The sequence below is a fragment of the Alligator mississippiensis genome, chromosome 2, assembly GCF_030867095.1.
Source record: "Alligator mississippiensis isolate rAllMis1 chromosome 2, rAllMis1, whole genome shotgun sequence".
In the NCBI taxonomy this organism is placed as follows: domain Eukaryota; kingdom Metazoa; phylum Chordata; order Crocodylia; family Alligatoridae; genus Alligator; species Alligator mississippiensis.
The window spans coordinates 5,064,629-5,078,515 of record NC_081825.1 but is presented as its reverse complement, the minus strand read 5'-3'; the positions used below and the strand labels follow the sequence as shown (position 1 = coordinate 5,078,515).

The window sequence follows — 13,887 nt, the reverse complement described above, 5'->3', positions numbered from 1 at the left end:
GACCTTTCCTTGAAATCTTTATAACATGTGGGTAGTTTAGGGCCATAAGCTTGGTTGGTTCTTGGGGAGGTTCTTCTAGTATTCTGTTTTTTCTGGGTCCTTACAATGGAGCCACTGCCGTGGGATCTGGGTGTCTTCCAGCAGTGCATTAAGCAACACAGCCAACGCCTGGCACATGCTTGTTCTCTGATCCTTTCCTCAGGAGGAGAGGTGTGCAGAGCGGGGCATCTTGTTTTTTAGAAATATATTTGTAATAAGTATGCACGTTGCTCTACGTTTTAGTCCATTCCTAGCATCTGACCAATAGACCAAAACTATTATGCCTTCCTAAACAAGTTAGTCTCTACGGTGCCACCCTGCCCTGACTTCAGCGATTTGTGTTAGAGAAAGGACGGGAAGATCAAAACAATGCACCTTGCATTGCCCTTTAGCTCTTAGGAGTGTCCGTTGCCATCTCGGTCCGACCCTCGAAGTTCCTTCGTGCTGAGGGACAGTTGTTGACTATGGTCTTCACCCCAGAGCTTTAGTTGTTCTTTTAGCTATCCTGCCCCATGGAGCCTGCAGTCAAAGGCCGGATGGGGGAGAGGGAACAACAGGAGGCAGTTCATGTGAAAGCAGTTCGGTTCACTGAAGGTTGCACCGCATTTAGAGCAATGGTTCACAATCTTCTTAGACTCGAGGCACCCCTCATGAAACTCAGAGTATCCCTGGGGAGTTTCAGGGCCCTCCTCCAAAAATATCAGCTCCTAGATTTCACTTGATTTTGGACTACAGAAAAATAGTAGAGCAATTCTTCTGTTGCAAGGAACTCAAAAAAGACCACAGCAGGTCAGAATGATTTTAATACAGGGGTGGGCAATAATTTGGGCTGCAGGGCCACTTAAGGAGTTTTGGTGAGCTGTTGTGGGCCGGGGGGTGGGTGTTAACCCAGCCCTATGCATTTGGAGGGGGAGCAATTGGTCCTATCTGGCCCCAAGCCGTCCAGCCCGCACCTACCACTGGTGAGACCAGATGGAGCGAGTGGGCACAGTCTTCATAGAGACTGGCCCAGGACACCCACAGGCAGGGCATGCTGGGCCAGCAGATGGGATGGGGCTGCGGTCGGGTGGGGTACTGGCAGCCAGGACCAGGACAGGCAAGCGGGGCCAGGGCAGGGGCTGGGATTGTGGAGCAGTGACAGCGCAGGCCCTGGCCCTGCGGATGTGTAGGGAGCAAACCGCAGCTCTGCCCCATCCCCATACTGTCACCACTTCAAGATCCTGGCCTTGGCCCATGTCCACCCGTACCACTCCCGAACACCGCTCCCCACCTGCCCACGGCCCTGTCCTATTCACTGTGCCGAGCACGTCCTGCTCCCTGGGGTCTTGGGCCAGTGTCCCTGGAGATGCCACCCACCCACCCTCTCTGTCCAGTGCCCCCAGTGGTGGATGCAGGGCAGACTGGCAGCAGTGGCCGGGCAAACAGTCCGGCCGCCACGTTGTCCCCATCCTGCTGCATGTCTGGGGGTGGCGGGACTCGTCGCACACACTGCAGCCTGGGGCGTGCAGAGCCAAGGGACGCACCATGAGCCAGATAAAATCCCTTAGTGGGCTGGATTCAGCCTGTAGGCCATATTTTGCCCACCCCTGTTTTAATACTATAGTTTCCTTTTTCAAATATCTGGGTTTATCTTGTGAATCATGTTTGCAAACCGAACAGTGCTAACATTGTGTGGTACCTTGTGGCATCCTTTTAAGGTTCTCAAGGCACCCCAAGGTGCTGTGGCACCCTGGTTTGAGAATCACTGATTTAGGGAAATGTAAATACAGGCAAAGTAGGGGGGACTCGGAAAAAACGCCATGAACAGCAGGCCATGGGGAAGAAGGCATAGACGTGAATGGGAAAGGAAGAGACCAGTGGTCAGACAAGGCTGGGAAGATTAGCAGAGGCAAGGGCTGTGGGATAAGCAAAGAGGGGCACAGTTATATCTCCCAAAGGATGAGACTTCCTTCTGTCTCTCAGCCTCCAGAGTCTGACATAGCAGGTGTCCAGGTTTGTAAGTGAAAAGAGCTGAGCTGTTAATGTGATGCCCATACCCCTTGCCGTGCCTGAGTCCCACATGCCAGAAGTCAGGACAGATCTTGTTTTCAGTTTGCTTTTGGGTTTGAGGAAGGGCAGGTTGTTTTGTGGATTTGAGGACTTTTTTGTTTGATTTTCTTTTTTATGGAATGTGGAAAATCGTGCAATTGCTTGCTCTCGTGGCACCTGAAGCAGACAAACAGCGAGACCTCTAGCAACACAGGGCATCCACTGAGCACCCCAAAATGGACAAGGAAGGCTTGTTGGGCACCTGTGGAAGCCTCCCTGGGAACTTGTTTGGAAAATAGTGGCTATGCAGCAGCAAAAAGCAAAGACATGAGTGATTGCCTGTGCCAGAGATGATTTAGTGGGTAGGGAGAATCACCCCAAGCCTTCCTTCATTTTGGAGGTGCAGGTTTAACAAGAGCTCCTAGGTAATCCCTTCTGGCCTCGGTGGTGTGTTGGGATACCCAGGACTAACCCCCAAGAAACTAGCATAATGTCTCTACCCCATTGTAATTCTCTGTCTCTCCTAATGTATGTATTAGCTATGATCCTGTTTATACAAAACACAACAAAACCCACTGAATCTGTCAGCTGGGAGATTTCGGCTAACTCCTGTCATATTTAGTTTAGCATCTGACACCTTCTTCTAGGCAAATACAGCTCTGGTTCAGTGAACCCGATAACTCCTTTTTAGTACAGCGAGTGACTTCCATATGGAATAAATTACAGTACCTCTTGAAAAATGCCAGAGGCAGCTGCCAAATTATGCAAAATTTAAACCACTAATGAACAATGTGATGAAAGTTGAATGAAGGTGTATTTACAAGATCTACAACACACTGTCTCCGTGGAGCAGATGTACTGTCTGCACAAGCATGTATGCGTGCGCACGCGTGTGTGTATGTACACCCACACACACACATATACATAAGTATATAAAAATGGATTCTTTAAGGTCTTCCTTTTATAACTGCATGGATCTCAACCATAATTTGTACATGAGATCAGTAAGCCAGAAATTCCCTGTGATGTCACGAGTTTGTTCCTATGCACTGTGTATCAGCAGCCAGTTGCAAAAAGAGCAGGCACCAGGGACTTTAGAGGAGAAAATGGACAGATCTGAGGGAGGGAGGGAGAAAATTTTGCACACACACAGCATCTTCCAAGGACCAATTTACACACATTAATTGTTCTTCACTGTCACGGCTGAGGCAGTGCTGCTGTATATGCTCCAGAATCGGAGTACATAAATAGTACAACACACTGCAGCAGCTCAGAGTCTGAAGCCCACATTTCTTGAAAGTGGCTTCTAATTCCAGGTGATTCATTTTTTAGGTGCCCAGGGTGAGGTACCTCTAGACACATTTGCCCATTGCCCTGCCCTCTATATGGTGCAAAATGGGTATGAAGCATTGCCATTGTGATTTTGGGCATGCTTTGCGCTCGCTTTGCTTGCACCAAGCTATCCGTGACAAGATTCAGGGAATTACATTGAGCCCAGTGGGTCTAAAGCCTGGCATCCAAAAGCTGGAGCAGCTCACAGTTAGAAGCCACTGAGATCTATGCAGAGGCAGGTTGCTTTGGATTGCAAAGGGTGTGATGGGGGTATCTGTATCCTTAGTGACACGCAGTAATGTCAGATGCCCCCGGTAGCTTCGGTGGAAGTAGTGATAGTGTAAGGTGCTATGCCCCAGGGCCCAAAGGGTTAGTAGGGCTTAGAAACCCTGATTTCCAGTTCTATGCTGTAACCTCTGAGCAAGGCCCAGACCTTATTCCTGGCAAAATAAAGGAGCTCTCTATTCAATAAACAGAGAATTGGTTTTATATCGGCTACGTAATGACTTTGCAAACAAGAGGTTGTAAAACATCCACCCATTGAAATGTGGTGTGGGGTATGTGTGTCTGCTGGCAGGATACTTGGGGTATTAAACAGTTTTTCAGGTGACTCTCTGCAAAATGCTGTAGATCAGCAGTTCCCAAACTTTTTCTTATTGCATACACCCTTCCAGATTTACCAGCTGCCCATGTACCCTTACCAGCATACATTTTATATTTTAACTCCCTAACTTCCAATTAGTATTATAATGAAAATTAAATCCGCCATTACACAATTTCTCCTGTGTATCCCCCAGAGATACCTGACATACTCCCAGGGGTACGCGTACCACAGTTTGGGAACCCCCGCTGTAGATAATATGGTGCTGAATTTTATTTTTAAAAGTGGTTTGAGAGCAAGGATTCCAGGGGCAGAAGAAAAGTGACCCTTCTGACTAATTGTGAGTCATTTATACTGAACTTCACAAATTTTAAAATCCGAGTCCCAATTAAGACATTACACTTCATGTGTTAATTAGTTCCCCCCCCCTTCCTTTAAATCAAGCTATAACTCTTCTTAATTAGGAGGTTATAGCTATTGTAATTTGAACTGGCCTGAGTTTAAAACACTCCTGGAAATCACACCTGGGAGCTGTACCAGTGATCATTTTAAATTGGTGTAGTTTTTACTTGGGTGATTATAAGGACCCCAACAGGGCAGTAATTAAAAAGGGTGCAGCTTCTAAATAAGAGTGCCAGAGCGGCGTAAGCAATGATGCCTCTGCTCTAAACTGTACTCCGGGGAGGCCAGGAGGAGCCTCTCAGCAAGGGCTCTAATGGATTACAACATTTCAAGCCCAGGCCGAATGCACCGGTTCCAGCCGTCTCTTCTCTCCAGCACAGAGGGGATTAGTTATCCCCTTTGCATGGCTTGCGGTCCTTGGTGGCTCGGTTTGCAGTAGGATGGTCTCAGAACTGAATTATATTTTAATGCAAGGCCCAATCTTCAACTTCTCACTGAAACAGCTCCTCTTGACTGAATTGCTTCCTACGCTACTGGGCAGATAGCAGAGGCCTAGTGCGTGTGCAGGAAGCAGTGCCACCTTCTTGTTCGTGAGGAGTTAGGACTGAGCCAGTTTATGTCAGTTCAGGGTCTGGTTCTCTTCTTCTCCCTCCAAGCTCTTCTCAAAGGACATAGAAAAATGCAGCTCTTGGTCATCACCATCAGTAGGGAGCGGAGGGTCTCAGTTTCTACTTGGGCCATGGCTAGCTGTGAAAAGCTACATCACTTGCTGCCATTAGAAGCATCATAAAAGCATCTTGTGCACGCTCGACTAAGCAGGGAAACTAATTTTCCTTCAAGTTTTATTGAAAAGTTTGAAATGATGATTAACACGAAGGGTAGGAAGGGTGGTGCAGTTGGGTATCTGGGGCTGTGATCTTGGGAGAATAACGAGCTGTTCCCAGCTCAGCCACTCACCTGTTCCAGGACCTTGAGCAGGTAGTTTTGCTTCTCCACAACTTTGTGTTCCCTCCCACCCTTTTTCTGATGTCTTGGATTGTCCTCTGATCATGGCAGGGGCTGTCCCTTACGCATGGCTTCTCTGTAGAGCAGATGCAGGCAGCTACCTAAACCTTGCCCCTAACGTCTCTCCCATCCACACACACAGCCCAGTCTTGGGGATGCTTTGAACTCGGGGCCTGGTCTGATTGGAGGGGTATGAATTAGACTTGTGTTGCTTCTTTTGCTCAAGCACCCAACCATTTGCATTGCTATAAGGACTTGGGCCAAACCACCCAAGGGCTGACACTCCTTGAAGACCTTCCCTCAATTCCCCTTCTGTTCCCAGAAGGACAGACAAGTTCTCCCCTAATTCACTGGAAGCGAATCAAAATAATTTGCTTTTGTGTAGCCCAAAGAACAAGGGAATTTGCCCGCAGAAGCCGGTGGAGCACACAAGGGTGATTGCAATACCAGTGAGGACACAGTAATTGGCTACAGTTTTACAGTGTGGCTGCTCACACCCAGACTAGACTAACCCACGTGCTCAGACCCACCCCACACCATTCAGGTAAACCCTGCAATGAAGGTATACCCAATGGGATGGATCTCCACCTGTTAAACATCTGCATTAATCCTGTTCCAGCTCACTTGAGTCTCTAAAAAACCATGAGCACAAAAGCCTCCTCACTGCCTGTTGTGACTTGGTCTCCAGGCAGAAGTGAAGACATGTTACAAAAGCAGGTGTATTAACAGAGTCCAGCGGGGTGGAATAGACTCCTGCTTAGAGATTCAGATACCTGAATAGGGTGAATAGGACAGGATCTGGCCTTAAGTGTCTGTGCAGCTCCTAGCACTGTGGGCCTCTGATTTTGGTGGTGGTTTCCAAGTGCTGCTGTAATACAAATCATTGATAATAGCTGAAGGGTATGGACAGCTACTTCATTGGGCCCACAGAGCCAGAGTCAGTGTAGGTTGGGCCCACAGAGCCAGAGTCGGTGTAGGTTGCCCAAAGAATAGTAGGAGAGCAACCAACAAAAAGTCACATATTAAAATAATTCCACCCTTCGTTAATGTGTCCACCTGCTTCATGCCAAAGTGATACATCCAGGTGAGCGCAAGTCTGAAATGATACGGAGGGAGAATCCGGCCAAAGGACAGTTCCTGGCCCTCTGTGGGGGTTGTTCATTTTTTTGCTCATCGTCCCAATATCTGATTCCCATGTTTCTCACAGACCCTCTTGTGCATCATCTCATTTCCCGTAGAGTCCTATAGCTGGCCAGGGAAGGATCCCTTCATCAGACAGCTTTAAGGCCCTGGTATCGAAGGTGCACCAGGTTGGGATTGGAAGGGGCATGTTAGCACTAGAGCTGCAGCAGATGGCATTTTATCCCTTCCAAGCCACTCCAGGTTAAGGAGTTCATAGACAGCCACAACTTAGAGCCTGGAACCTACTAAAATTGCAGTTTCACGGTTTTTGTGGAAACAGTGGGAAACGGTGGTCTTCGCCATTGCCACAAAAAATGGCATTGGCTGAGATTTCCCAGGAAATCAAACCAAAAAAACCCAACTTAACAATAAGATGTTGGTTCCCCAGTGGGAGCCAGCGGTCCTCATTGCCTCTGAGGCCTGGCCTTGCGGCCCACCCGGAAGGGGAAGGCACTGGCTAGTAGGTCGGCATGAAGGGCAGCCATCAAGATTGCAGCTGTCCCCTCATGCTAATCAGCACCAAGGGGCAGGACAGCGCCGGGGCAGTCAGCAGTCAAGATGGCAGGCGGCCCCTCGTCCCTCCTCCCTACTAATTGGCGCCAAGGGCTGGGGCCGCCACAAAATGACTGCGAAATCTTTCTCTAGGCTGTAGCCAAGCTTCGAAAATTGCTTTCTCTTGCCACGAGTTAGGTAGCCCCTACTTATAGCAACTCCCTAGGTTATGCCAGGGGCACAGCAGCTCCCAACTACACCAGCGTGCTGGGCTGTACCTGTATGTGCTGTGCTTCTGGACAGCTTGGCATGAAGTCATATCCAAGGTGTCCAGTTTACATCAGCCTACATGCATCTCTCCTGAGTCTGGCCCATTCGCTGTAATAATCAGGGCTGCAGGATGAGTCCCTTCCCTCGGCTGATATTTGCATCGCTGCAAGGTGGGTACCCCTCTCTCTGCTTTGGGAGTGCTGTATGCCTGTTTTGCATGTGACAGCATATGGCAGCTCAAGGTGCAGAGCGGCAGTGCATAAGTCTTTGTGGGCCAGACTGTGATCCCCTCACTCCTCTGGGAGCGATTCCTGTTGATCTCATTCAGTCTGCTCCTGGAGCAGGTTCCCACTGATATGAGAAGGGGCAAGAAAACTTCATCCTTTCTCATGAGTGATTTGGTAGAAAGAGTTTTTGGAGCCCTGAGCCAGGACAGACGTCCCATCCTGAGGTCTGAGTGGGCTGAGGTGAGTTGAGGAAGGAGTCAGCCAAGGGGGAGTATCTGTTCCACCCTCCCCTAGATGGTTGTAGCAGGGCACCCATGTTTGTATGGACAGCAGCGCTTGGTACTACTAATGCAACCTCTCTTCTCTTTGCAGGACGTCTCTCCTGCGATCCCGTCCCCGGATGATCCTCCCAGTGCAAAGCCTTGTGTGCCTCGCTGCCTTTGGCCTGGCTCTCCCCTTGGCCATCAGTCTCTTTCCACAGATGTCTGAGGTCAGTATATCTCTGGTTCATGTCATGCTGAATAGCATGGGGCGGAGGCACATCACATCCCTGCACATCAACGTGCCCTCTGGGCTAATTTTTATCAGGTGATCAGAGATCCATCCTGGCCAGCAACAGGGACTAAAACCATAAATCTGAGCTTTTTAGAGCAATCCCACAGCATATCAATGTTGACTCCATCAAATGTTGTATGCCTGCTGCACCTTCCTGTCTGGACAAACTCAGTTCCTTTCTCTTTGACTTGAATATGGTTGATTTTGCTAGACATACGATTTCCGGTGTGCTCAGCACGTGGCAGTGCTTATATTGTCAGGAGCAATGGCTGGGAAATGGGGCATGGAGATGGATGCATTTTTTATTGTCATATGAGTTTCTGTGTCCCTTAGCCAGTGAATGGATCATGCAATAATGTTTGCCCCAAGTGATAAAAACAAGGGGAATTTTGATTTTATCGTTTTGGTTACAAAGGATTTGCAAGGCTTTGGATCAAAGGAACTATGATCTCAAAATAGCCCTTAAGAGAGCTGAGCAAAAGGCCTCGTGGTCCACTTCAACATCCTTTTGAGCGCAAATACATGGCAACACATTATATACTGCCTCCCCTCCCCGACTTCTGTTCTCCCATAGCAACTGCCTGGTTCATCATTCTCCAGTACTTAAGCTTAAGCTTAGGCTACACAGCAGTCAGTTTTAACACCTATTAATTGCAGGGAGGAGTGAGACACAAAATGCTTGAAAGAAGTACTGAAATATGATGCCTGGAAACCCTCCTCTCTGCACGTTCTTAAAGGGTAGCTCTCATCAGACAAGGAACTCTTTAAAATGACGTTCTTCCTTGATCCGTAGTTCTCCATATTTATTCTTTTCCCATGTCAAATGTGCTCCATTTACAAGTCCAGCAGCATTTGTATTTCTATATGATGGCCGTGAACAGCCCACCCTGGGCTCTAAGAGTCAGCCTGGGTTTTTTCTGTCTCCCTTACCAGCATCTGCAGTCAGAACTGAGCTTCCTATTTTGTTTCTGATCCATCAAGAATCAAGTCCGACTCATTCTGCTGTGCCTCGTTGTCTGTGGGGGGAAACTTGTCTTAGCCAGTTAAGCAAGCAACCATAAGGAGTAGACCCACAAACACCCTTTCTTGAGATTTCCTTGAGCATTTCTCAGTTTGATCTTTTAGACTGACTCTTTAGGGCAGGGAGTGTCTTGGCTTTATGCATTGTACCACACTGTGCCCACTGTCGGTGCTTGTTGATAATGTTATGTTAAGTGAGAAGGATTTGTTTCATAAAAAGCTACATTTCAATGCCACTTATTCTGTATCTCATAGGCCCACCAGCATGCAGGCAAAAATGGAAACTACTAAAGTAAAACCAAAACAAGGGTATAGCCAAAACTGCCATTGATGTCACGTAGGCCTAATTTTGTTGGGTAAGGTACAGGTACTCATTTTTCAAAAATGTCAGCTACTCTTAGATGACTTGTAATTTATGAAACGAGAAGGCACAGTTATATTTCAATGTCCTGTATAACATAGGGCATAGAACTAACTTGAAATGTCTGTCTCCATCCTCTGTATAATCATTCCTTAGGGGTTTGAAGATTGTTATCAAATCCCCCCCAGTCTTCTCTTCTTCAGACTAAATAATCCTAGTTCTCCCAGCCTTTCCTTATAAGTCTTGCTTCCCAAGCCCCAAAACATATTTGTTGCTCTGTGCTGGACTCTCTCCAATCTATCCACATCCTTCTTGAAGTGGGGGGGCCCAAAACTGGATGCAGTACTCCAGGTGAGGCCTTGCCAGTGCTGGATAAAGCAAAAGAATCACTTCCCGTGATTTGCAAGCGACTCTCCTGCTGATACAGCCCAATAGTCTGTTGGCTTTTTTTGCAACCAGAGCACACTCTTGGCTCATATTCAGTTTATGGTCTACTGCAGTCCCCAGGTGCTTCTCTGCAGTGCTGCAACCCAGCCAGTCATTCCCCAGTCTGCATTTGTGCATGCAGTTATTCCATCCCAAGCGCAGGACGGTGGACTTGTCCTTATTGAATCTCATCTGATTGATTGCAGACCATTTCTCCAGTCTGTCCAGGTCATTCTGGATCCTCACCCTGCCCTCCAGAGGGTCCACAACTCTGGCTACCTAAGTGTCAACCTCAAATTTGCCAAGCGCACACTTAATTTTATCTTCCAAATCAGTGATGAAGATGTTGAACAGTACAAGACAGAACAGGCCCCTGGGGAGCCCCACGTGATACCTCCTCCCAACTGGACATGGAGCCATTGAGCGCAGTGGCTCCTCATTAAGCCCAGTGATCCAACCAGTTATGTGTCCACCTTACAATACACCTCTACTTCCTTAGCTTGTTCATGAGAGACAGTGTCAAAAGCTTTGCTGAAGCCAAGGTCTGTCAGAGCCACTGGTCTCCCCCAGGCCACATGAGCCAATCCACAGCCTTGTCATAGAGGGAACTTGTTTTTGGTGAATCGATCCTAGCTGTTCACGATCACCCTGTTCTTCTGTAGGTGCTTCACACTAGATTCCTTGAGGACCTACTTCATGCTTTTCCCAGGTATCAAGGTCAGGCTGACTCGTCTGTTATTCCCCGGAGTCTCCTTCTTGCCTTTCTTATTAGGTGGGCACTATATTTGCCCTTTTCCAGTTTCATCAGTGCCAATGGCATCTTCTTCTCCCTTTGTTGACTAGACTGAAAGAACCATTAGGGTTTGGTTTTGTTACCTATTTAAGTCACCCTTTAATCTTTTCTTCTGTTTTTTTTTTCTGAAAAGTTTAAATAGGTTGAGCTTCTGTATCTCTCGCTTCAGTCATTCATGCGAGTCTCTTCTGAATGTTTTCCAATTTATCACTATCTTCTTTGAATTGTGGACACCAAAACTGAGCATCATATTCCTGTCATGGTTCCAGTAGAGGAAACACAACTTCCCTAATCCTACTCAAGAATCCTGCTGATGTGTCTAAAGATCATGTTCCCCTTACAGCTCCATTGCTGAAAAGTAGGTAAATGTAGGAACATAGGACTAAAGGGGCTTCCAGAGCCATGAAGTCCAGTCCCCTTGATTTGTGGTCAACCACTAAATGAAGGAATCCCCATAATTACTGCTTCAAACCCTCACCCACAGCCACAAGAACCAATATCCCAAACCCCAAGAATACCCTTCAACACGCCATAAATAAAAGCAGGGAAGATGCTGGCACCACCGATGCCCTGGCACTGCAGTGACAGGGAAGTAGCTAACAGGCACTCAGAAAAGTGCTAGATCTCTGGAAAGTATTGTTTGTGATGTTTTCACTTGATGGGTTACATTGATGCTAGCAGCCGTGTCTTATAAATCATAAGAAAAAGTAGCGTCTGCCTTCAAAAAGAAAAGTAAAATTGCATACAATGGGGAATTTTGCAAACATAAAAATTACTTGAGAGTGACCTTCTAAAAGCAACTGAAATGTTATCTACAGGGTAAACATGACTCATTGCTGATTAGCAGATAAAACAGAATGATGTGCTCTGCCCACGCATGGTGTCAGTGAAGGGAAGCCACTGCAGCCAGTGGTATTGCTCATTACCATGTGAGTTCTCCGCTCTGCGCAGCCAGGGTCCTCCTGTCTCAAGAGAAGAAGAAAAATGAACTGAGGACTTAATTTTTGGAGCATTCCAGTCCTGTCAGACCCCCAGTCTTGAAACGATGTGTGCATTTATTGAAGGAGTTGTGGGTGGGTGTAAATCCCCAGTTATGAAAAATGTAATTCAGCTCTGCTTAATGGTTGCTGAGGTTTAGAACTGTTCCACGTCAGGTCCTCTCTCCAAACCCAAAGTCTTTGCAGAGCCAGTTCCTTACAGTCTTGAATCATTCTCCTGCCCAGCCCATCAGTCCTGTTTCTCCATTTGGGAGGCATCCCTAAATGGTCTGAGCAAGTGACGTGTTTGGTTTTATGAGCACGCACCAACATTTGGCAGATTATTTCCTCTGCTGCATATTTCAACATGACCTTTGTCTCATGACCTTGTTTTTTATGGCTGTGGTAGGTGTAAGGCAGCCATAGACTAAGCACTACATAGGCAGTGAGCAACTCTACCCACCAAGCACCACAAAAGTGAGTGCATCTGAATCTTGTTTGGGGCTCGCGCCTGGTTAAAAGCAGGCCCTTCATGTTCCAGATTCTGCAGATGCAGAATCCACTTCTCTCTACAGACTTGCACCCTAGGATTGCAGGGGGAAGGGTTGTACTCTCAGTGCTTCTAGCCTTTATGTTTGGGAAGACAACCACAAAAACAGAAGCCAAATGTAAAAGAATGCAGTGATGTCTTCCTGGGTCGTCAGGAAACCTAAATCAATAGCTCTTGCTTTTAGTTACTATCCCGTTCATCTCAAAATAGAGGGTTAACTCTGAAATCTAAATACAGCTATCTATGGCTCATCGGTAAATAGCTCGCTTGCGGTGATTGTAGCAGAAACATCCAACTAATATGCTTATCCCCAAATTCCAAACACCCTCCCTCTACCCAACTGTGCTACCCTACAGCCTCCATACATGGCCATCCTCAGCACAGATATGATCGCCGGTACAAATGCCGGTGCCACATCGAAACCTAAAAATGGGTATTGTGTAAATTAAATTAGGTTCAATATCAGAATAAACATCCCACAGGTTGCCTTACAGATTTCCTTGTCCACTTTCATATTTAATTCACGTAGTGCCATCACTTTCAATTTTAAAGAAGGTGCTACAAAGAGAGCTACAAAGTTCAAGAGCCTTGCTGCAGAACCTAGGCCCAGCAGGCTGTGTAAGCTGATTATAAGGGCAAGCCCTGATGGAAAAACAGTACTGAAGCATCTGGACAAGGAGCCAGTGACAGAAAGACCCTTCTACCCACGCTCTGAACACCCATGCCCCACCACCACTAAAGATCAAAAGCCTCTGTTAGCTGGGTAGATGGAAGACGAGCCATCCCCAAGAAAGCAACTGAATGGAACTGAAATTCTGCTCTTAAAAATAATCTTCCTTTCAGATCTCCAGGACAAGGGGAAAAATAACTAAAATTCAAGGCTGAGCTATTGTTTTCCAATCTGTTTTAGCCTTCATCTTGTTGGCAGGCTGCATTAGAAAAGCAAAAGGTTAATGAGCCAATGTGCAGTGGGATTATTGCAGTAAAGATGACAGTGAACCAGTAATTACTAATTAGATGCAGTTTAACAGGAGGAACAAGTGAAATCTCCTCTTCACCAACTGTCAATAATTAGCAGATTTGGTGAGGTTGAAATGTGTCCACAGTTAAAAGGCTGATTTTTTAATGAAATGGCACTTGACAAAAGAGCTGTGTGTAGGTCACAGCCATAGCCCTCGAGAAGCTTCCCTAGACCATACTTAGGAGGGAAATCAGATGCAAGGCAGCAGGGGGTCCCCAAGAAACCATCTCTCCCTTGGTGTTGCATTGAGGGAGGGAGAGGTCCTCCACACCAATTCGTCCCAGCTGGATGAGGAGTCAGGAAGAGAATTTGCCAGTTGCTAAGGGAAAAAATGCCTAAGTGATGACAAATACTGTGGTTCCTCTCTGCCTCCAGGCCTGAGGGGCATATTCTTGAGATGCTGATAGTCTTAATTAGTTTCAAAGATTTTTGTCCAAAGCCTTTGCTTATGGTCAAGGTTGGCCTTGAAAACAGCTCTTCCTCTGGAAAATGCCATGTGGTTTTTAATGACTCACTGTTGTCCAAAATGTTGGATGCACATGCTGTCCAAAAGACTAGGCTGCATGTGCCAACAGCTGGCGTCGTTCTGGGACAGGGGTTTGGTTC

At 47.0% G+C, this 13,887-nt stretch overlaps 1 protein-coding gene across 3 annotated transcripts in view; it reads left to right on the top strand.

Moving 5' to 3' along the window:
- The window catches only part of SFXN5 (sideroflexin 5), a 196,478-nt gene that overhangs the window by 148,425 nt on the left and 34,166 nt on the right, over positions 1-13,887 (top strand). For all 3 annotated transcript variants that reach the window (XM_006261298.4, XM_059721418.1, XM_014597100.3), the window contains one exon: positions 7,951-8,068. In XM_006261298.4, the coding sequence (XP_006261360.3) occupies positions 7,951-8,068 (118 nt within the window). The remainder of the gene's footprint in view (positions 1-7,950; positions 8,069-13,887) is intronic.